General features: G+C 61.2%; 1 protein-coding gene across 4 annotated transcripts; it reads left to right on the top strand.

Moving 5' to 3' along the window:
- The first annotated feature begins 229 nt into the window (after positions 1 to 229).
- Positions 230 to 22,686, top strand: MAST3 (microtubule associated serine/threonine kinase 3). Of its 4 annotated transcripts, none has more exons than XM_075175574.1 (27): positions 230 to 363; positions 8,173 to 8,261; positions 8,512 to 8,584; positions 8,760 to 8,780; positions 9,864 to 9,942; positions 10,622 to 10,779; positions 12,482 to 12,557; positions 12,941 to 13,150; positions 13,232 to 13,333; positions 13,885 to 14,017; positions 14,527 to 14,594; positions 14,982 to 15,067; positions 15,208 to 15,416; positions 15,730 to 15,868; positions 16,100 to 16,232; positions 16,343 to 16,508; positions 16,796 to 16,897; positions 17,176 to 17,298; positions 17,604 to 17,713; positions 17,845 to 17,990; positions 18,193 to 18,425; positions 18,537 to 18,737; positions 18,821 to 19,047; positions 19,172 to 19,294; positions 19,447 to 19,583; positions 19,773 to 19,954; positions 20,038 to 22,685. In XM_075175574.1, the coding sequence occupies exons 1-27, from the start codon at positions 245 to 247 to the stop codon at positions 21,081 to 21,083; spliced, it is 4,491 nt and encodes a 1,496-aa protein (XP_075031675.1). In that variant the 5' UTR covers positions 230 to 244; the 3' UTR covers positions 21,084 to 22,685. The 4 variants fall into 4 exon arrangements, with proteins under 4 accessions (XP_075031675.1, XP_075031676.1, XP_075031674.1 ...); XM_075175573.1 differs by lacking the exon at positions 230 to 363 and adding an exon at positions 2,579 to 2,700; XM_075175575.1 differs by lacking the exon at positions 8,760 to 8,780 and having other exon boundaries at positions 20,038 to 22,686.
- Positions 22,687 to 23,464: the final 778 nt, after the last annotated feature.

The raw sequence follows: 23,464 nt of genomic DNA, 5'->3' as shown, positions 1-23,464 counted from the left end.
CCCCCCAGCAGCACCAGACCACCCAGTGTCTTCCCCTCGGCAACCTTAGACCCCGCAGTGTCCCTGCTGTCCCCTGTGCTCCCCCTCCAGCTCTGCTCCACTCCCCCCTCCCCACCCTGCCTGGCCCCCCCAGCCCTGGTGACTCCCCCAGGCCTTGCCCCCTCTGCTCTTGGCCCCTGGCCCCCTCCGGACCCCCAGCCCGGCTGGGGGGCTGTGCCACCAGGGTGCCCACCGGCACCCACTGATGCCACGCCGGTACGTCTTGCCTTGCAGCTTGTCTCCAAGCAGCCAGAGCCTGACGGTGCTGAGCCCCTGCAGCCCCTGCAGCCCCTGCAGCCCCTTACTAACCCTGCACCCCTGGAGGTAAGACCCCCCCCAAAACCTTCCCCAGGCACCATGGCCACCAGCTCCAGGGAAGGGGGGACAGAGGTGGAGAAGGGGGCAGCAAGATGCGTTCCCCCCATCAGGGATGCCTCAAGGGGGTCCCGAAAGCGGCGCTGTCTTCTGCGGGACACGTGGGGCAACATCCATCGTCTGTCCCCAGCCCTGCGCACCCCGAAAGCAGCCCGGCCGTGCCAGTGGGCTGCATCCCTGCTACCGGCCAGTCTGTTTTGGGGAGCCCCGATGGGAACGCCATCACGGTAGCTCGAGCTCAGCTCCGAGCATCCTTGTTTTTGCAGGGGGATCGCCTTGAAATCGGACCAGGGCAGGGCATCGTGATGGGAGCGGGGTGGGAGCGGGGATGGTGCCTTCATCCCACCTGTGAAACCTCCCTCACCGCCTTTTCTGCTCCGCCGTAGGGGAAGGGGAGGGGGGGCTGCTCTGGGGGATGGGTGCGCCCCACCCAAAATGCCACAAGCCCCTTGCGGTGCCCCGCCGGGTGCTGCCGTCACGCAGGCGGGTGGCCGGACCCTGTGGCGCGTACCGGCTGTGCTCTGCCCTGGGGACAAGGTGCAGCGGGTGTGCTGGCACCCGGCGGTCACGCCCATGCCCTGTGCCCCGTGGTGGCCACAGGGCAGAGCTGTGGCCTGCCTGGCACCCACGGGTGACACCGGGTGCCTCCATCCATCTGCTGGGGAGAGTGGCTGGCACTGGGCGAGAGGGAACCAGCGGGGAGCTCTGCCACTGCTCAGCAGCCGGCAGAGCCATTCGTTGCGGGCAGGCAGGCAGGAGCCAGGGTGCTGCCTGCGCTCTGCCCGCACACGGGGGTCCCTGCCTGCTGTGCCCCCTCCGTGAGCCCTGGCTGGCTACCCCTCGCCCCAATGGCCACGGCACATGGGAAAACAAGTGCAGCCACACGTTGCTCAACGAGGCCTCGGGGACGGCGTTTTTGGGGTGGTTGTCGTGGGGTTGGGATGGAGTCGAGGGCAGGGCCGAGGACGGGCAGTCTGGCAGCGCCCGAAGGTGCCTCCACGTGCTGGCGTCTCATGGCTGCCGGGCAGGAGGCGAGGGGAAGCGCGGTGCTGCCGGGCTCGGTGCTGCCCTTTCACCGTGCTGAAACCCTGCCCAAACCCACTGGCGTCGGGATTTCTGGCCATGGCACTTGCCGGTGATGCCATGCCACGCGGCTCAGGAGGCTCCGCCGGCCCTGGCGTGCCACCGCGCGGGGTTTGTCACCGGCACTAAGGAGGATGGATGTCACTGGATCTTTGCTCGGGATCTCCCCGATTAAACGTGAAAGCCGGCACGGGAGGGAGGTTGCGGGGCGGTGGGGCGCTCGCCGGGGTGCTGCCGGGCAGTTGCCCTCTGAGCACGGCGTCCCGTGGGCAACAGGGTGCCATTAGGGGAGCGCTCCCCCTGAGGGAGACCCAGGCTTTTTGGCCACCCCTGTTGACTTGGGGGGGAAATCTGTGCCCCTCAAATGCCGAGCAGTGGATGCTGCATCTCCATGGTAACCCTGACCCCATTGTGGGGTGCTGCTTCATCTCTATGGTAACCCCAAGCCTCCGTTTTGGGGTGATGTCCCATTTCTATAGTAACCCTGACCTCATTTTGGGCTGCTGCCCCATCTCTAAGGCAACCCAAAGCCCTTTTGGGGTGCTGCCCCATCCTTATGGTAACCCGAAGCCCCAATTTTGGGGTGATGCCCTATATCTATAGTAACCTTGGCTCCATTTTGGGGGGCTGCCCCATCTCCATGGTAACCCTGATCCCATTTTGGGGTGCTGCCCCGTCTCTATGGTAACCCCAAGCCCCCATTTTGGGGTGCTGCCCCATTTCTGCGGTAACCCTGACCCCATTTTGGGGTGCTGCCCCAACTCTATGCTAACCCCAAGCCCCCATTTTGGGGCGCAGCCCCATCTCTACCCCGGCCCCATATCGGGGCGCTGCCTCGTTTCTGTGGTAACCCCCCACTCCCCCCGCTCCTTTTGGGGGTGCTCCCTCCGTCTCCATGGAAACCCCGACCCCGTTTCGGGGCGCTGCCCGTTTCCATGGTAACCCCGCCGCCGCCGGGCGGGAAGGGGCGGGCGGCGGCGGGAGGCGGCGGCGGCGGGAGCCCGGCCCGGCCCCGGTCCCAGCCCCCGGCGCGGTCCCGGCCCCGCGCGCCCCCGGCGGCGCCGTTCGGCCGTGCCGGTGGATGGTGCCGGGCCCCGGCGGGGCCGAGCCGCCCGCGATGTCGGACCCGAGCTGCTGGGGAGCCGCCCCGCCCGGTTACCGGGGCCAGCGGGCTGCCGGCGTCCTGCTCCAGCGCTCCAAGAGGTACCGGGCGGCGGGGGCCCTGCACCGGGGGGGGCACCCCGGCGGGCGTGGGGGGGTGCTGTACACCGGGGTGCGTGGTTTGGGGGGGGCTTTGCACCGGGGGGGGCACTGGGGTGCGTTGTTTGGGGGGGGCTTTGCACCGGGGGGGGCACCGGGGTGCGTGCTTTGGAGGGTCTTTGCACCGGGGGGGGCACCGGCGTGCATGGGTTGGGGGGGGTTTTGCACCGGAGGGGGCACCGGGGTGGCTGGTTTGGGGGCAGCTGTGCAGCGGGGGGGCACCCCGGGATGCGTGGGGGGTGGGGGGTCGTGCACGGGGGAGGTGCACACTGGGGTGCATGGGTTGGGGTGTCTTTGCAGCAGGAGTGCACCCTGGGGTGTGTGCTTGGGGGGGGCGGGGCTGTGCACTGTGGGTGCATCTTTTTGGGGCTGCCATGCACTGAGGGTGCATCCTCAGAGCCCCGAGGTTGCCTGGGGGGGGGGGGTTGTGCACGGGCATGGGGATGCGTTGGTTGGGAGCCCAGTGCCATGGGGGGTGCAGAGCTTAGGGTCCCAGGGCATTAGGGGATGCACGTTTTGGGGTGCCGTGCACCAATCCTGGGGGGGGTGTGAGCTGGGGCTCTTTGCAGCAGGGGGGGGTGTCTTGCATGCCCAAGGGGGAAATACCCCTGTTAGCCCCTGTGCCAAGGCGGGCACCGCACCGTGTCCCATGCGGTGACGTGTCCCGAGCCAGGGTGAGGGTCCCCAGGGTGCTCGGGGGGTGGGAAGGGGCCAGTCCCTTGCAGCCAGCCATGGGCAGGACTACGGGGGGGCAGTGTCGGGGGGTGCTGGGGGGGCTACCCCAACTCTCCAGCTGCAATGCCAGGCTTGGCGCAGGTAGGTGGGACATGTCCCCGAAGAGGGGGACGGGCAGCACTGCCGGCCCTGGGAGAGATGCAATGAGCACTGCTGAGCCCCCCGGGTGTGGGCGGTGGAGGCTGGCACCTCCATCCAGCAGATTTGGGGTGCTGTACCCAGCCCAGGCATAAAACCCTTCCATGGCATTATATAAAAAAGGTGTTTAAGACAGTGCGGAGGCAGAGGGGAGATATTCCCATTGTGAGTGGCTTTTAATATTACTGTGGGCTGGCACGAAGCGACACGGTTGCTTAGCAAAAGAATCCATCCAGCGCCGATCCCAGCCCCGGGAAGGTGCCTGCTTTGCCCACGGTGCGGGAATTACAGCTGCCGTCACGCGAGGACGGGCAAGCAGGACCCTTAATAAATGAGAAAAGGCGTGGGATGGGGTTTTCCAACCCGGGGTGGCCGAGCCGGGGGGCCCCTGGGAGAGATGTGTAATTGGAGAGATGATCTAGGCAGTCATCTGTCTCCAGCTGAGCATGATGAGGCTGTAATTCTCATGAAGGGCAGAGGATTTGCTCTCCTTTCATCGGTATTCCTAGAATCCACGGCGAGAACCGGTCTGGCCTATTTTACAGCGGGCAGAAAGCATATGGTGTTATTTAGGGGGATTAAGAAGTCTGAGAGATCCTAATTTCCCGTGGGGGGATGCTGAGGTGGCCGGCGCGGGGCAGGATGGCTGGTGGTTCGGTGGCTGACGGGGCTCTTCTCCTCCGTGGATGCTGCCCGTGGCTGTTCACACCTCGCACAGCGCAGGAAAACGTGCCAGCAGACGTAACAGGTACCGTTTCCTACCCACTAATGGGAAACTGCGGCACGGGGATGTGCAGGGATGCGTCCCAAGGAGCAAGGCAGTTTCTTTAGGCTGTTTTCTTGCAGTGCAAAGAAATAAATAAGTCTCGACACGACTTGGTACCCCGCGATTCCCTGCGAGGATGGGGGATTTTGTTCTTGGGAGGTGCCCGGCGTGTTGCTCGGTGCTCCAGAGCAGGTTAATAAGAGCATCCGCAGCGCCAGGCTTTTGGCTGGGGTGGGAAGAGGGGCCAGGACGGCTCTGTGGAGCGATGCTGGGTGCCTGGTGGGGTTGTGAAGATGTGGTGGGGTTGTGCGTGGCCCGTGCCAGGCAGCGTGGTGCATTTTACCATCCAGACCCCAGTGCCCAGCCTCCCCCATCCCCGCCTCCCCCATCCCAGCCTCCATCCCCAGAGGCAGCCGAGTTCAGTGCCGTCAGAAGTCACGGACAAGAAATGTCATGGAGAGACTTGGGATGCAGCTGCTTGGTTCGGCAGGTTTTGATGTTAAACACAAACTTATCCCACTGGAAAGCGATTTTTCCAGGACGTGGTGATCCAAGGCACTTCCCCAAATCTCGCCGTGCGCCCGTTTTGGGGGATATGGAGGAAAAACGCTGTCTGCAGCCACGCGAAGAAGGGAGCCGGGAGCACCGCCTCGTGCTCTCACTCACGCAGCCGGGAGCGGGGCCGCCCGCTTGTACTTTGAGACTGCGCCCGCTGCCTTATCGGGCTGACCCTGCCCTCGCAGCCGCGCTGCTCCCACCACCCTGCACCCACTTGGCCCCAAACCGCCGGCTTTCTGCCTGGTATTCACCCGCCGGCGGTGCCCAGCGCCGGGCTGGCCGCTGACACACGATGCTCTACCGTCCTGGGAAGTTTTAGGGATCGGATCCTGCGGGAGAGGAGCGGGATGCTGCAGTCCCTCCGTGCATTTCCCGGTGATGGCCCTGCTTACGGCCGGGTGTTTAGCGTGACCCTCGGCATTGCACGGTGCGGACTCCTTGCCACCCAACGCCGCTCGCCTGGATCCTGGCGGAGCCATTTGCGGGTTAAAAATATCAGTGTTGTGCTGCGCAGCCGGATCCTGCCTTTCCTACAGCTCCGAGGAAGCAACCTGTGGGAATCTGCCGGATTTTGCTCTGTCTCCTGCCTGTGGACATCCGGGCCGTGCCGCGCCGAGGCTGGGCGCTGGTGCGGGTGCTGGCAGGCAGCGGGAGGTGCTGGTTCCTCTTGCAGGCAGCCTCGGGGCAGGTGACACATTATTTTGCTCCAGGCTTCGGGGTCACACCGGCAGTCACACGCTTTCCGCATCCTTTGAAATAAGTGCTGGATGGCAACGGCAGCGCCGAGGCAGCCTCAGCCCGAGCAGCGCAGGAGATGCTGATGGCGATTTTCCACTCCATTTTTGGTACCAAATGTGCAATTAGGTGATGGGGGCAGAGAGGGCAGCAGCTCTGGCTCCTGCCTTCGGGGCTCGGCAGCTCGTCTCTACCCCGAGGCTTGTTTCTAGCCCGAGGTTTCCGTGCCGTGAAGGATGGGAACCAGCTGTAGATGATGCATCAGGCGAAGGGGGGTTAAAGTGGCGCAAGATGGTTGCAGAGCCGAGGGTGGAGCGCGCGGAAACAGGAAACGTCGGCCTCCCTCTGTGTCACCATTACTGGAACTTGCTTCGTTAAAGGTTTGTTTTCACTTCCAAAATGAAACCGAGCAAGCAGGAGCGAGCCCCTCGTCCCCTGGGATGTCCCCTCCCTGCACGACACAGACGCACGTGCACCCCGGTCCCCGCGGCAGGACCCAATAGTGAAGCAACGCCAAAGCTGGCTGCTTTCTGCAGCCCTCCTGGTTGATAAACCTCTGCTTGTGCCGCTTCGGCGGCGGAGCGGGTTTGCTTGCAGTGCCTCGGTTTCCCATCCGGCACGCGGAGCTGGCGGCGGCCAGAGGCTGTGGTTTGCTCTTGCTCCGGGGGTGGGTGCTGGGCTGTGAGTTTGCAGCTGTAGGTGCTGCAATTGGTGTTCAAGCCTGTGTTTAAGCAAGAAAAGCGGACGGAGGGGCCCGGCAGGGGCGGGAAGGGGTGAATGGTTTGGGGGGGAAGGTTTCTGTCTCCCCTCTGGCATCATGGCTCAGCTCTGGCGCTGAGCAGGAGGCTCCGAGCCCTGCGAAGCCGCTGCAGCTCCAGTGAGCTCAGGGCGGTCGGGGGGTGCGTGTCCCAGAAGGGCACCCAGGGACCCCTCATCCTGGGTGCAGGGGGTGCAGCCCCCTCACAGAGGAGGGTTTTGGGGGGACCCCAAGCAGCCTCCTCAGTCACTACCTTGGCCGAGATCTTCAGTCTTGAGCAGAAGAGTTGGGGCTCCCGGTTTTAGGGTGGGAGCAGGAGCAGCCCTTGGGGGGGGGAGATGCCAACGGGAGGTGACGGGGTGCTGGGTGTCACCTGCGGAGCTCTGACCACGCATGCGGAGCTCTGACCACGTGTCGCCGGCGTTGGTCGTGCATCGGTGCCGTGTACGTCCGTCTGGAGGGACGGCGTGTTGCGAAACGCTGTCCTTTGCACCCCGCGTACCGCATCTGTCGTTCGCTTCTGGTTTTGGGATCCGGGGAGAATCCCTTCGCCCTGGGTTCATGCTCTTGATTTTGTGGGTGTATCTGGCCGCGGCATGATATTAAATGACGTCCTTTAATTAGTGGCACCTGTGTGGGTTCCTGTTCCCAGCCTGGCGAGGAAATTCAGTGTCGCTTTTGCAGAATTTGCAGCCCGAGGAAGCGCAGATAGAGGAAAGGGGAGGTCATCCCCGTGCTTGCACGCCAGCAAGCACCAGGTTCTGCTCCGCGCTGTGGATATCTGCAGTCCCCTCTCTGCAGAGTGAAAGAGAACTTAAATGAGCCCATCGTGTTTTAAATGGGGTTGAAATGGGCTGCACGCGGCGGGAGTGGGGCTGCAGCATCCCTGCGGGTAGGTGGGCTTTTCGAGGCTTGCAAGGCAGCCTGGGGCTCGGGGCTTGGAGAAGGGCCGAAAGGAAAGGAAAGAGGGAATTCCTGCAAGAAGGATTGAAATCTTGTGAGTTGGGCGGGTGGGAATGGGGACGGTGATATGGGGACCCGGCGCTTGCGGACATGGCTTTGCGGTTGTTCCAGAGGAGCTCTGGGGGATGCTGGAGTGCGGCACTGGGAGTTTTGGGGTGTTTGGGGTGTCGAGGTGCCGTCAGCGTGGACCCGCGTGTGGTGCGGCTTTTCACCTGCCGCCAGCGCACGTGGCTTTCTCCTGCTGCCTGCCGGAGCGCGGCCGAGCCGGACCTCTGCCGGGGCATCGCAAGTGTCCAGCGACACCGCAAAGTCTCGGGGGGTCGGGGACCAGCTGTGACATGGGGACCACCAGGCGTAGGGAGGTTTATAGGAACTGGGGGCATTTTCCACGCGATGGAGCGGGTCGGGTTGTGGCCGCTTGGCATTTCCATCGCTTCCCCCTTTTACATCCCTTTTTCTATTCCTGCCCTCGGCCCGTTGCCCAAGGGGCCGCCTGCCTCTGCCCTCCCCAGCGAGCCAAAACCAGAAGTGGGACCTCAACGAGACGGTTCGTCGTTAAAAATAACCCTGTCGGCCCGTCTCTGGCAGTGTTGAACCGGGGACGGATCTTCCCCGCAGCAGGAGTTCCGTAATCGATGGGTGACGGCAGCCGTGTCCCCTACCACAGGGCATCACGTACAAGCGGACCCGTACGTGCCCGAACCGGTCCAGCCCTGTCTGTCCTTTGCTTCCCCAAATTAATTCCCTCTTTTTTCTTCCCTAGTTGCCGAAGCAGCAATAGGAAGAGCTTAGTGGTGGGCACCCCCTCCCCGACCCTCTCGCGGCCTCTCTCCCCCCTCTCCGTACCGACAGGTAAGGGATGTCCCAAGGGATGGGTTGAGCATCTCCCAAAATTACCCGAATATTTTGGACGGTAACCCCTCTGCTTCTGCAGCACCTTGTTAGCAGCGGTGGGCTGGCTCCTGGCCACGGGTACCTTTTCCAGGAGGGAACAGCCTGGGAAGCAATTTACCCCCTTTTTCCCCTGAAGGAGCAGCCCGCGGCACCCCGGGCATCGCACCGGGGCGGGTGTCGGGGTGACTTTTCCCCTTTCTCCCCGCAGCCGGGAGCAGCCCCTTGGACAGCCCACGCAACTTCTCCACCAGCACCTCCATCAACTTCCCCTTCGCTCGCAGGTGAGCTCCCGCCCCCCCCCAGACCATCAATATTCACTAATCATTACAGTTCACCAGCTGGGACTGTTCTGTTGATCTCAAGTGATTTGTTTTGATTTTTTTTTGCTTTTTTTCTCCTTGATTTTTGGTCTGGTGGTGTTTGCTCTGCCGTGACCGGTGCCTCCCACCACCCCAGCCATGCTCCTCGGACTGACAGGCGAGTACGGGGCACGGGCTGGGGCTGCGTTCCGGGGAGGTGTCTCCTCCACATCGGCACGGTCCTTCTTCGTGTGCATCCCTGGGTGGGAGATTTTGCTCTGGGGCTGGGCTCCCTGCAGCTCCGGGAGCAGAAATATCCCTGTTCCCATCGCACCATCCCCGGCCATGAGCTCAGCCCCAGCTCAGACCCACTCTGAGCGCTCCCGACGGATGCTCGGCAGATGCCCGGGGACGGATGCTCGGCTGGGTCCCCGCGGAGGCAGATCTTGCTGCATCCCCTTCCCAGTGCGCGCTGCTCGAGATGCAGGCACCAAAATCCTGTTTAACTAATTAATTAATTGCACACATGGGCGGATGGCTGATTTTAACCCATCGATCATCACATGGAAAAAAGCTGGAGGCTTACGGATGATTTTCACGCTTGTAACAGAGTGAAAAGCCAAACCGCGGGGCCGGGGGTTTGCGAGCCTGCCGGCGGCGAGGGCACGCGGTGGTGCCGGTGCCGGATCCGGCACCCTGCCAGCTCCTGCCGTCCTTGGCCCCGCGCGGGAAACGGCAGCGGGAGGTGAAGGTCCTCATCTTGACCTGGACGTTGCCGCGTCCATTAGAATCCCCTCCAAGAGGAAGCATTCGCCTACGTATGAGCGGTTGCCTTCCTGTTTATAACCGGCTCTGCTCCGCGGCGCCTCTTGTCTCAGGACGGTCTTTAGGAATCCCGATTTCTCATAGAAAGCCCCAGAAGGCTGAATTTTGCTCTAATTAAGACTCAGATTCTCGTGGGTTTTTTTTTTTTCCATCTGAAATGGTTTCGCCACCCGAGCGAGCCCCAGCGCTGTCCCTTCGCGGGGACCCTGCTCGCTGTCACTGTCCCCATGGATGCCGGGGTTGCGGAACAGCCCCCCTCCCCTGCAAACCCCTCTTACTTCACCCAATTTCAGTCCATTCTGAAAAGAGGTTTCAGGGCTTTGTTACTCAAGCCAAACCTGCGTCCTCTTCCCCATCCTTACTGCTCTGACGTTATTGATTTGCATTTAGATGTTGGTTTTTTTCCTATATGTGACCGGCACGTTTGCACTCGCAGGGCTGATGGCAGAAGGTGGTCACTGGCTTCGTTACCCTCCTCTGGCTATGGGACCAACACCCCCAGCTCCACTGTCTCGGTAACATTGGCTTTCTCATGGCAGCAGGCGAGAAGAACCCAAAACGCTTGATTTTTGGTGAAATGCCGCCCGAGCCCCGCGGCGTTGGCTCCTGGGCAGCCCCTCGGTTCCTAGAGGACCGTGTGCGTTAGCTGCATCCTGCTTTCCAAGAGTGCTTTTAAGAAAGCCATAGAGCTCGGCTAACGGCTTACAGCATCCCTGGCCGTTACAGCATCCCTGGCCGTTACAGCATCCCTGGCCGTTACAGCATCCCCGGGCGTTGCGTTACAGCATCCCTGGGCGTTACAGCATCCCCGGGCGTTGCGTTACAGCATCCCTGGGCGTTACAGCGTCCCTGCGTGTCAGGGGTCGAGCGTGCACGAGTCGCATCCCAACCGTGCAGGGGAATGGCCGGGCAGGAGCTGCCCAGGATGCCGGGTACAAGGGATGGGGGGTCAGCAGAGCTGGATTGAGCGGGAGAGTGGGAGGTTTGGGGTGGGAGTGGGCAGCACAGACCTCCCCGGGCTGACCTTGCCATCCGTGTTTCACGTTACCGAGCACAGCGTCAGCTGCCCGTCAGTGTTTCCAGCCTCCTAAGTGGCTCCGAGGAATATTTTCCTCGTGGGCTTGCTGGTTTCCGCCCTGCTGCCGGGAAACACGGATCCATCTCCTGATCCCCCATGTCTGTCCTTCCTTCCAGTCGTCTTCGTCCTCCCAGGAGCGCCTGCACCAGCTGCCGTACCAGCCCACCCCGGACGAGCTGCATTTCCTTTCCAAGCATTTCCGCAGCACGGAGAGCGTCATGGACGAGGAGGGGCGGCACTCGCCCTGCCTGCGCCCACGATCCCGGAGCCTCAGGTACGGCACCCACTGTGGGGAGTACCCAGGGTGCCGGAACATCCAGCGCATCCTCTGCCTTCTCGTGGGCCGTTCCTGGGATGTCCTGGTCCTGCTAAGCCCATCCCAAGGTGTTGACCCCCGTACGGGTTTTCCCCCTGCAGGGGAGTGGAGAAGCTATGGCTTGAGGCTGTAGATGCCCCATCCCTGGGAACATTCAAGGTCAGGTTGGACGGGGCTCTGAGCAACCTGATCTGGTTGGAGATGTCTTATTGCAGGGGCGTTGGGCTAGGTGACCTTTAAAGGTCCCTTCCAACCCAAACCATTCCATGAGTCTATGATTCTATGATCCTAAGCTCCGTGATTTTGGGCATTAGGGTCTGGTTCTCAGCATCTTCTCGGCTGCGGGATATGGCATTGCTCTCCTGGCAGCAGACGACACCTGAGAGTGAGGTTTCCTGGGGCTGAAGCTGGAGAAAGTGGGATTTGTTCCAAACTAGTTGGTTTGCAGCTTCTTGCTCAATTATCTCAAAGGTTTCAGGGGAGAGAAGGGGACCGCCGAGCAGAAGTCCGAGCGGTGGCCGTCCTTGCAGGGCACGGCTGGGAGGCCACCGGCCTGACCTGCCGTTAAAAGGTTAAAAATCCTGGTTTTGGGCTTGGGTTGGGAAACATCACCTGTGTTTGCTGGGGCTGAGCATCAGCCGGCCTTTGCCTCTGCAAAAAACAAGGAGCGCAGGTGGACGGGCATTTGCGGGCTGGAGACAGGAATATTTGGAGAAAGCATCAAGCCGGTGGCCGTAGCATCGTGCGAGCTGACCCTACGGACCTGCCGAGCACCGCACTGCTGCTCCAAGACCGTGTCCCGTGCAAGGAGCCGGTCACGTTTCCGCTTGTCCAGCACCAGGGGCTTGTGCTTTTTACAGGGGGTGTTTCAGTTAAATCCTCTTTTCCCACTGAAAAAGCTCCCGACCCTCTTTGCACCGGAGGCAGAGCCATAGCGCTGCGTGTTGCCGGCTGAAATTTCATTAAAATCAGATTAATTACCTGACGGGGTTTTGTAGGTGGTGAGGTTTTCACCGAGGAGATGCCAGCTCTGCGGTCAGCACGGCACAGCAAAGGCTGGGCTGGCGCTGGGCTGGGGCTGGCAGCGAGCGGCTTGGGTCTGGTTTTAGTCACCGCATTTATTATGCAGCGGTTAATGAGCTGCTGGCTGCTCCTGCGAATTGCTTTGCATAACGGGATCACCACGCAGGGGCCTGAGAGAGGCAATGTTGGGTGAGGGTAAGAGAGAAGCCTTCTTTAATGAAGGTCCCTGCATCCACCACAGGGTTTGGTTGGGGATTATTTTTTTTTGCTGGTGACCTGCAAAAAGGGCAACGATGGTGAAAAATTGTGGGATTCAGAGCAAGGAAAGGATGAGCTCGCTCTTCAAAGCCAAGTGACTGATGCACCAGCCTCCCAGCTCTGGAGTTTCAAGTGACTTGCGTTTGGAGACCTGGATCTGCGGGTGGTTAACCTTCCCTGGACCAGGTCCCAGGGACCCCCAGACCCATGCATGGTGGGAGGGATGCTGCCCCAAGTGCTGGCTCCGCTCGGATGAGCTTTAACTGCTTGGGATCGGGAGTTGGGAGCAGGGAACAAATTGCTGTCCAGGGGTAGCAGCTATTTGCATAGATGTAAATGACTTGGACCTTGTAACGCAACTGGTTTCCTCCCTCCGCAGCCCTGGACGGACGAGTGGAACGTTTGATAACGAGGTTGTGATGATGAACCATGTCTACAAGGAGCGGTTCCCCAAGGTAACTGCTGGGACTGGGGAGGACAAGCACGTTAGTGCCTCCGTGGCATCCTGACAGCATCTTCTCCAGAACTTCTTCTCCATGCTGGAATATAGAATGCATGGGTAGATATACCAGGGGGTGTTGGAGGGCACTGGAGACGTGGTCATGAACCGGGGAGGCAGGGACCTGTGGGTCTGCACCATCATACATGCAGGCAGAGGTCTCTGGAGAGTTTGGTGGAGCTTTTCCAGCCTGCTGGAAGCCGGGTCCCAGGTGGGGCCAGGATGTGCACGTAGATATTGGAGCTGTGGGAGGTGGTAACAAGAGATCCTGGCTGGCCAAACCCAGTGCATGGTATGGGGGCACATGTTCCCGGCATCACCATCCATTCTGCCTTGCAGGCCACGGCCCAAATGGAAGAGCGTCTGCAGGACACCATCACAAACTTCTCTCCAAGCAGCACTCTGCCGCTGGCAGACGGGGTGCTGGGCTTCATCCACCACCAGATCATCGAGCTGGCCCGCGACTGCCTGGCAAAGTCCCAGGGAGCTCTCATCACCTCCCGCTACTTCATGGAGCTGCAGGAAAAACTTGAGAAGATGCTCCGAGATGTGAGTATGGGGCAGTTCCCTGCCTGATGTCATCTGCTGAGGCCACCGATAGATGCCTGGCTTCGGTCTCCTCTCCGGCAGGCTCAGGAGCGTTCGGAAAGTGAGGAGGTGAAGTTCATCGACCAACTGGTGAGGAAGCTGCTGATCATTATCTCCCGTCCTGCTCGCCTGCTGGAGTGCCTGGTAAGACATAGCAGCCCCTGATGTGTCTTGTCTTTCACGGTCCGCGCCTCTGAAAAGCCTCCTCTCCGGGCGGGCGCGAACCGTGAAAGACAAGACATCTTCTCACCCCCTTGTCTGGTCCACCATGGGAACCGCTGCTCCTCACCGTCCTGGCCAGGCTGTAGCAAGGAGCTAAGACCATTCCTCGCACGAAAGCCATTTCTCGGAGGGGAGAAGCTGTTTTTTCCTAGCGGAGTAGGGAGATGGGAACTTCTTGCAAGCTTTCTCATCCATTTTCCAGTTTTTTTTTTTTAGCTGTTGCGCTGAATTTCTAAAGCACTCGCCTTTGTGCCGTGGTTCCTGCAGCTGGAAAAGGAGCTCATGGGGCTCCATTTTTTTCCATTAACCCTTTACATCGGGAACGATGGTAGAAGCAGGAGCAGAGCATTTAGCTTTCTCCTGCAAGCATCCAGAGCCCATCCCCAATTACAGATGTCACCTGCAAGGCTTAGAGGAAAGGCTTAACTTTGCAAAGTCTCACTCCTCAACTGTTCTTGGTTTTCCCCGTCCAGGAGTTTGACCCGGAGGAGTTCTACCATCTCCTGGAAGCTGCAGAAGGACACGCCAAAGTCGGCCAGGGAATAAAGACCGATATTCCCCGATACATCATCAGCCAACTGGGGCTCGTCAAGGACCCGCTGGAGGGTAGGGAACCACTTGGGTTGGCGGCCCCGAGGTCTGCAGCGGGATGTGGACTCCCAGTTTGGCCACTGGCAAGCGTGAACGAGCACTGGGAGGTGGCAGGGGGACCGGCAGGGCTGAGCTGGTGTCGTGGGGTGGGTCACAGCAGGACCAGGACAGTGTCCAAGTCTCCCGGCCAGTCCCACATCCCTCCTCATTGCTCCCAACAGGTTCAGCAAAGCAGATTAAGCTCAAGAACACTTAATCCATAGGAAGCCACGGCCTTGGGGGGGGGAACCATAATCCCTGAAGAACACGGGAATGACTATGGAAGAAAGAGAATTATATAAATGTTTTACCTCGTGTTGAACCTCTTAACGCCATGACCTGAATTTCTCCATACAATAGCTCAAGCAAAGCGTGTGGCTAAATCCCTGCGGGATCTCCGAGTTTGGAGGGAAAGCCGTTGGTGGGGGGGTATTTTGGTGGGGGCTGAGCATGAAGAAGGTAAAAACCATCCCTGTCTTCTGCAGAAATGGTCCAGCTGGATCACTTCGACAGCGGGAACACCATCACACCGGAGAATGATGACGCCTGTGAGGTGAGTGTGGTCCTACCTGCGTGTCCCACCTGCTGCTTCCAGCTTCGTCCTCCCTCACCCCACACCAAAGCTCCTTGCAGCAGCTCCTCTGCTACCTTAGGCTGGGAGATGTTAATTCAGGTTGTCCCCAAGGGTGACCCCTGTATTCAGGTGTAATCTCTCACAGTCCCTCAATTGGCTTCTTGAGTGGACAGAGCTCAGAGTGGGCGCTTCATCTGCAGAGCACCTTGGTCTTCTGGTTTGGGGTTTGTGGCTGGAGAGGGCTCAGGGAGGGATGTCCTCTGGCAGCACTCGGAGGTGAAACGTGGTGGTGCTCGGTGAATTCCTGCCTGCACTCAGAGCACCGGCACGCTGGGAAACATTAAAAACCTTCCGTGCCTTCTTCAGAGCCAGCCTTCAGCCACCGCTCCTCGGAGGAAGCCCTGCGAGGGGGACTTTGAGACCATCAAGCTGATCAGCAACGGGGCCTACGGGTGAGTTAGGAAGTTCCCAACGCTTGTCTCCATCTCTAAACGTCTTCGAAGTCCTCCCTGTCCAAGCCCTGTGGTGCTGCGTGGTCGGTCCGGTGGTTGGAGGACATGTTTTGAGGTCCAGCCATTTCACTCTCTCCTAGGGCCGTGTACCTGGTGAGGCACAGGGAGACGCGGCAGCGCTTCGCCTTGAAGAAAATCAACAAGCAGAACCTCATCCTGAGGAACCAGATCCAGCAGGTGTTCGTGGAAAGGGACATCCTCACCTTCGCAGAGAACCCCTTCGTGGTCAGCATGTTCTGCTCCTTCGAGACGAAGCGACACCTCTGCATGGTGATGGAGTACGTGGAAGGTGAGAAAGGGATTCGGGGCTGGAGGGATGGGGACAATAGCAATGTCTGAGCACTGAGGACATCATCCGGACATCTCCTGCCCTGCTTTGCTCCAGGGAGTGGAGGGAAGCATGAGGAGATGCTTTGGTGATCCTGAGTCTCACCTTGATGAAGGTGGTGGCCATGCTCACCGAGGAGAGTGTTTGTGCCCCATGGCCAGGGATCAACGCTGCTCCAAGGAGGGACGGGGGGTCTGGCTGGGAACTGCCCTGCCCGCTGACCTCCCTGCCTTCTCTGAGCCCCCCATGCTCAGGAGGACCCGTGTCCCCGCAGGGGGGGATTGTGCCACGTTGCTGAAGAACATGGGCCCACTGCCCGTCGACATGGCGAAGATGTACTTCGCCGAGACCGTTCTCGCGCTGGAGTATCTCCACAACTACGGCATCGTCCACCGGGACCTCAAACCCGACAAGTAAGGACGTGGGTCAGGTCTAAACAAGGACGGGATGGGGTCTGGGTGGGGATGGGAGAGGGACTGATCCAAGTCAAGAGGGTAAGGCAAAATGAGGTCATGGGTTTGGTGCCCAAAGACCTGGTTCTGCGCTGTTGCACCAGGACCAGAAGTCTTGGGGTCCGGCTGGTCCTGCCCAGGTCTCCCCAGAAGCAAACGACATCCTTGCGGGGCATCTCTCTTCTCTTGCAGTTTGCTCATCACCTCCATGGGCCACATAAAGCTGACAGACTTTGGTCTGTCGAAGATCGGCTTGATGAACATGACCACGAACCTCTACGAAGGGCATATGGAGAAGGACACTCGGGAGTTCATGGACAAGCAGGTACGAGGTCCTGCTCCGCTTGGCCGATCTGCTGTCTCCGGGGACGGGGAGAGCCTCGGGACTTGTTGCAAAGGTCATTGCAGAGGTGTCAGCCGCTGCTTCCCACGCAGGTGTGTGGCACTCCGGAGTACATCGCCCCAGAAGTCATCCTCATCCAGGGCTACGGGAAGCCCGTCGACTGGTGGGCCATGGGCATCATCCTCTACGAGTTCCTGGTGGGCTGCGTCCCCTTCTTCGGAGACACCCCCGAGGAGCTCTTCGGGCAGGTCATCAGCGGTGAGTGTCGGTGGCAGCTTTGCTCCTTGGTTCGCTCTTCCCAGCAGCCATGGCTCGTCCTTAGCACGAGGAGAGCTTCGTTCCTTCATTTCATGCTCGGTTGAATGGCGAGGAGGCTCCTCAAGCTTTGACTTCCCAGTTTGGGAGGATGCTTTCATCTGCTGCGGCTCCTGGGGGACTCGCCTCTTGCCCAGAAGTGACTTCTCCTGCGACCTCGCATCGTCACAGCCCCCGTCGTGTCCAAACTCTTCCAGCCACTCCAAACTCCTTTTCCTTTTTCCTTGCAGATGAAATTATGTGGCCGGAAGGGGACGAGGCTCTTCCCGCGGACGCCCAGGACCTGATCACGCGATTGCTGAGACAGTGTCCCCTCGAGCGCCTGGGCACCGGTATGTGTGGCAGCCCCCGCGCCGCGCTCGGGGGGTGACCTGGCACCCCAATTCATGTCAAGCCATTTTCTGAAACCAAAGCGTGTCCCGCCGCGTCGAGGATGCTCGGAGGAGGTCCCCTGCTCGGGGTCCACCCCGGGGCGGCAGCACAGGGATCTGACCCATCCTATTTTAAGCCGTTTGCTCTGCATGGAGGAGAGACCGTGCCGTTTGGGATGGAAGCGGGAGCATCCCGGCTCCTGCCCCGTCCCCCTGACGCGGGTTTCTCTGCCTGGCAGGGGGTGCGCACGAGGTGAAGCACCATTCCTTCTTCCTCCACCTGGACTGGAACGGGCTGCTGCGGCAGAAGGCCGAGTTCATCCCCCAGCTGGAGTCAGAGGACGACACCAGCTACTTCGACAGTGAGCCCAAATCCGTCCCCTTTTCCCCTGCCTCTGCCAATCCGTTATCCCGGATGCTCCCGCGGGAGATGGAAATCTCCTGGGTGAAGTCGGTCGCTTTACAACCAAAGTCGCGAAACAGATGTAATCCTGTTTCCAGGCTGCTCAGCCTTACCAAAACCCTTACTTTCTCACCCCAAAACTTCCCTGGGATTTGGAACCGGGCTGTCAGCCACAGCTCTGTCAGCCGGGGCCGTGCGGGCAGGCAGGACGCGGCGCGCTGCCGGCAGGGTGACAGCCCTGCCTGCTCTGGCTCTTGCTTCCAGCTCGCTCCGAGAGGTACCGCCACTTGGATTCGGAGGATGAGGAAACCAACGACGAGGAATCGTCCGTGGAGATCGGGCAGTTCTCCTCCTGCTCCCATCGCTTCAGCAAGGTGCTCCAGTTCCTCCTCCGGCATTCAAAATGATGGGCACCACGGCTGGCACGGTTGTGCCGAGCGTCTGATGCCGGAGCACCTGGATTCCCAAATTTCTGCTCCTTGCTGACGGCTCATCTCCTTCTCAGGTGTACAGCAGCTCCGAATTCCTGGCGGCTCACTCCAACCTCAGCCTCTCGTCCTCCGATCGGAGTCACAGCGAGGACAAAGAGGAGCGATGGGACAGGCACTCGGGAGACGAGGACAGGAGCCGGCTGGCGGGCACAGAGCCCCGGTGCGTGCTGAGACGGGGGATGCAGCGCTGATGTGGGTTTGGGCCGATGCCGAGGGTTTGTGCCGGCACCAAGAGGTTTGTGCCGATGCCGAGGGTTTGCAGAGGTGTCGGTGGGACGTGTCCTGGGGTGCTGCAACGGCTCGGTGCCGTCCCCCCTCTCCCATCTTTGCTTTTCCCGAGCCCTTCCGCTCTCCTCGCACAGGCTCCGCTCCTGGACGTCCTGCAGCTCCACGCCATACACCTCCCGGCACGAGCGAAGCCGCAGCCCTGCCGCACTGCCCAGCACCTACAGCCTGGACACCATGCCCAAGTTTGCCTTCTCCTCCGAGGACGAAAGCCCTTGTGTGGCGTCCTCCAAGCCCGAGAGACCCAAGTTTGTGCTGGGAGACCCCGACGCGGGGACCAGTGGTGCAGTGAAGCCGTCGGCGTTATCCGGTGTGTAGGCTGCGGGCGCCGGTTCGGGATGCTCCGGGGGCAGCCGGGGTCCCGCATGGCGTGGGGTGGCTTCTCCACATCCCCAAACTCTTCCTCCTCCCCTCTGCACAGCCGATCTCGTCAGCCTGAACCGCATCCGCCTCCGGAGCAACAGCACCGGCACCAAAAACTCAACTCCCCGGGGCCTGGAGCCGGGCGGGAGCCGTCGGCTGAACAGCCAGAAGGACGTGCCGGACAGGCAGAGAGCCTCGCCGGGCAGCCGCGTCCCCAAATCCGCCTCCGTCTCAGCCCTGTCCCTCATCATCACACCAGGTCCGTGTGCCGCGCGGTTTATCCTGCCGGATGGCGGCTGCCACGTGGTTTTCCCCGGCTGAGCCGGCTTCTCCCCCTTGCAGACGACTTCGGCAGCGGCGCCCTGATGAGCCCCATCTCCCCCCACTCCCTCTCGTCCAACCCTTCTTCCCGCGACTCCTCCCCAAGCCGAGACTCATCCCTCGCCATCGCCAGCCTGCGGCCCCCCATCATCATCCACAGCTCGGGCAAGAAGTACGGCTTCACCCTGCGAGCCATCCGCGTCTACATGGGGGACAGCGACGTCTATACCGTCCACCACATGGTCTGGGTGTGTAGCCTGGGCTCCGCGTGGGGAGGGACCGGCGGTGCCGGGCACCGCGTTTCCCGATGGGAAAACCCCAGGAGGAAACTTAGGCTTGCACCCGAATAAAATCTTGGTCTTTCGATTGCAGAGCGTGGAAGAGGGGAGCCCTGCGCAGGAAGCGGGGCTGAGAGCGGGCGATCTCATCACACATGTGAACGGTGAATCGGTGCTGGGTTTAGTTCACCGGGACGTCGTGGAGCTGCTGCTGAAGGTAGGGGACCGGCGCCACGCTGCTCGCCCCGCTGGCTCCCGGCACCGCTGCATCGGTCCTGCAGCTCCCGGCATCGCCTCTGCCGACAGCCGAGGCAGGAGCCGGTTCGGATCCGGTGCTTGGACTGCAGCAATTCCTTTCCCACCCCTCAGAGCGGGAATAAAGTGGCCCTGCGGACCACTGCCCTTGAGAACACCTCCATTAAAATCGGCCCCGCTCGGAAAAACAGCTCCAAGACGAGGATGGCGCGGAGGAGTAAGAAGAGCAGGAAAAGGGACGGCCAGGACAGGTGGGCAGAACCGGGGCGGGATAAAACGGCGTTTGTCCGGGGTGTCCTTGGAGCTGGGGGGGATGCTCCGGCTCTGCCATACCGGGGGGTCCAGCAGGGTCTGGTCCTGCCAGCACCAGCTTGGCAGACTCGCGGCCACCAGCTTTGAGGCTCTTCCTTTTCCCACCACCTTTGTCCTCCCCCTTCCAGGAGAAAATCCCTTTTCAAGAAGATCTCCAAGCAGTCGTCGGTCCTGCACACCAGCCGCAGCTTCTCCTCCGGTCTCCATCACTCGCTGTCCTCCAGCGAGAGCCTCCCGGAGTCCCCCACGCACAGCCTGTCCCCGGGCCCCGCGACGCCCTGCCGCAGCCCCGCTCCCGACCTGCCCCCAGGTAACCCCACCCGCTCCGGGCATGGCGGGGATGCCATGTGTCCCTCCATCCCTCGCGGTGACCTGTTTCTCTTTGCACGACAGATGCTGTGTCCCCGCAGAGCACCTCTCCCTCCTCCAGCACCCCAACGTCACCCGCCGGCCACGTGCGCCCCAGCTCCCTGCACGGGTTGGCACCCAAACTGGGTGGGCAACGCTACAAAGTGGGACGTCGCAAATCCACCAGCAGCATCCCCCCCTCGCCTCTCGCCTGCACCCCTTCCTCTGCCCAGCGCCCGCCTTCTCCCCAACGCTCCCCATCCCCGCTCCCAGGGTACCCCAAAACCCCTCATTCCTTCCAGGGCAAGACCCTCTCCCCCCCCACCATCGTCCGACAGAGCTCACGACCCCGCAGCGCCGACTGCCCCCGCTCCCCCCTCCTCAAACGTGTCCAGTCGGCCGAGAAGATCGTCACCATCCTGGCGGAGAAAAAAACCGGCGGCGGCCGCAAGCTGGGGCTGGAGATGCCGGCGATGGATGGGGAGGCCATCGGGGAGGGCGAAGCACCGGCGTACCCCGGGGAGCACGCTTATCACCCCGCCAGCTCCCGGCTGGGGGACAGGCACGACCGGGACCAGGAGGTGGTGGTCATGCGGCGCTTGAACCTCTCCGAGCGTCGGGACTCCTTCAAGAAGCAAGAAGCGGTTCAAGAAGTGAGTTTCGATGAGCCGGAGGCGGTGCCGGCAAGCGAAGACGGCGGCAAGAGCGAAGCCGGGCAGGGCGCAGCTCTGTGGTGCGGCGGCACGGCTGGCACAGAGCCGAAGCCGAAGCCCAGCCCGGTCCCGCAGATCGCGGTGCAGGGCTCCGAGAGCGATGAGCAGGAGCCGGCGGCAGCCGAGTGGGAATGCCAGGGCTCCTACCCCATCGGCAACGCCGAGCAGCCGGACGGCAGCATCTCCTCGCTGCGGCGGGATGGATGCGAGCATCGGGACCGCGGCTCCCGGCAGCATCGGAACTGCGGGGAGAGAGCAACTGGCCACCGGCAACCGCCGCGGCTGCCGCCGGCGCTGCCGACACGGGGCCAGGAGCCAGCGGGTGCTCAACTCCCGGCAGCCCGGGGCAGCGCATGGAGCAGGGCCAAGCACATCTGAGCCCCACGCCGGCACCCGCGGATGGTTCAGGCTCCCCGCAGCATCCCACCGCCTCCCCGAAAAACCCGTCCTGCGCGGCATAGCCATGAGAGAAACATCCCCGGAGCCAGTCTGGACGTCAGCGCTGGCCGGGCTGGCTGCGCCCCGGCGCTTCGCCTCCCCCGAAGGCTTTTTGTACTCCCCGAAAGATGCTCATATTTTTATAGAGACGCGGGAGCTTTCCCGGCAGCGGCGTTTCCCCGGCAGGGCCCCAACCTTTGTGTATAGAGAGGACTCGATGCAAATATTCATTAATTAATTTATTACTTTTATAAGCTAAACGGGCAGTGCGGGACCGTCGCAGGGTCCCACCCAGCTCCGGGGGGTCCCAGGCTTTTCCGTGCGGCTCCCAGCTCCCAGCTGGATGACACGATGTTTTCTAACCTTGCAAAGACTCACTTGCTTTTCCCTACTTTTTAACTTCAGTTTTAGCTGGAAATACCCTAAATCTCCTAAGAAACCATGGGGGTAATTGTAATATTTAAAATAAAAAAAAACCCAAACCCATAGCAACATCCCCCAAATGCTGGCGGTCTGAGCTGGGATGCGTATGGGTGGTTTTATGTGCATATGGTTCATTATATAAGTGTATAGTGGATGTAAAAGTTTTAATTTTTTTATTCGAAGCCTTTTGGAGCCCAGCTCCATCGGCCCTTCCAGGTGGGAAAAGCAGAGACCTCCCTGCGGGGTCAGCAATCGGATACGAATATAAACGGGATTTTTAGGGTTGGTTTTTGCTGTTTGCATTTCTTCTGCCTCCACATCCCACAGTGTTCGTCGGTCGGTGCATACGGACATCCAAAAAGACAATATTTCTTTTTTTTTTTTTTAAAAAAAAACAAACAGCGAGCGCCTGTGCTGCTGCTTCATTTGTTATTTGGAAATTTCACCCCCCTCTTTCCCCTCCTCGCTTTTTATCCAACAGCCTATGGCTCAACCCAGCATTTCCCCCCCAGTTCTACTTCTCTGTGATATAACCATCTCCATTTATACTGCATGTACCGGCTTTTCCCCCCGCCGCGGTTTGCCACCCTGGTGCTTTGAGCACCGTGCCGGCGATGGGGGGACCATCCCCAGTTTGCCGACCCCTCTGCCGTCGGGCATTGCCGTGCCACCGCCGGTGAGTGCATCTCCTACCCCGAAGCAGCCAGCGGATTTTTCGGCTGTGTGTTGGATTATTTTGTGCACGTGCGGTTTGTGCCAGGCTCCGTATCCTGCTTCTCCCGTTAAACCGGCGCTGTTTATGCCGCCAAAACGAGCAGCCGGAGCTGCTCGGCGTTTCCTTTGCTGCTTCTTCCGCTGTCTGTGTTAAGGTCTCAGGAAGGCAGCGGGGTTTGGGGGAGACACCGGGCACCCCCTGCCCACCAGCGCCGTGGGAAGGGGGGCTCGGCTGCACCCCGGCAGCGTGGATATAGCGGGAAAAGGATTTTTTAAATGGAAAATGTCTTAAAAGCCAAGGGGACCGTGTCTTCCTGCCCAGTGTCCGGCTCTGTTCTTACCTTTGGGAAGTTTTATGTCATATTAAAATTGTTCTTTGCGAAGACCCATGGCGTGGTGTCTGCAGCCGGGGGGGCTGGATTCGGCACCGCCGGCGCTGGAGCGGGGCTGGGCAGGGAGCACCCGCTGCACGGGGTGATGGCGAGGGGTAAACAGGGGCTGGTGGGTGCTGGAGCTGCCCCGGGACACCCGGGGCTCTGCTCACCCGGGAGGGCTGGGGGAACGTGGCCCCGCCAGCAGCGCGCCTGGCACCGAGCCTGGCTCCCGGGCCTGGATTGTGGGTGCCCGGTGCAGTGCGCGGTGCCCAATGCAGTATCCAGTGCAGCACCCAGTGTCTGCAGTGCCCAGTGCCCCATGCAGTGCCCGGTGCAGCACCTGGTGCCCAATGCAGTACCCCATGTCCACAGCACCCAATGCCCAGTGCAATGCCCACTGCCCAGTGCGGTGCCCCATGCCCGGTGCAGTGCCCCGTGCCCGGTGGAGTCCCGGTGCAGTGCCCTATGTCCGGTGCAGTGCCCCGTGCCTGGTGCTGTGCTCCATGCCCGGTGCAGTCCCGGTGCAGTGCCCCGTGCCCGGTGCAGTCCCGGTGCTGTGCCCCATGCCCCATGCTGTGCCCCATGCCCGGTGCAGTCCCGGTGCAGTCCCGATGCTGTGCCCTGTGCTCGGTGCAGTGCCCCGTGCCCGGTGCAGTCCCGGTGCAGACCCGGTGCCCGGTGCAGTCCCGGTGCTGCGCCCCGTGCCCGGTGCAGTCCCGGTGCAGTCCCGGTGCCCGGTGCAGTCCCGGTGCTGCGCCCCGTGCCCGGTGCAGTGCCCGATCCGCGGCCCCGACCCGCCGCTAGGGGGCG

Source organism: Calonectris borealis, chromosome 28 (genome assembly GCF_964195595.1).
Source record: "Calonectris borealis chromosome 28, bCalBor7.hap1.2, whole genome shotgun sequence".
Taxonomy (NCBI): Eukaryota; Metazoa; Chordata; class Aves; order Procellariiformes; family Procellariidae; genus Calonectris; species Calonectris borealis.
Note: the sequence above shows the minus strand (reverse complement) of the source record. Positions and strands in the feature narration are given on the sequence as shown.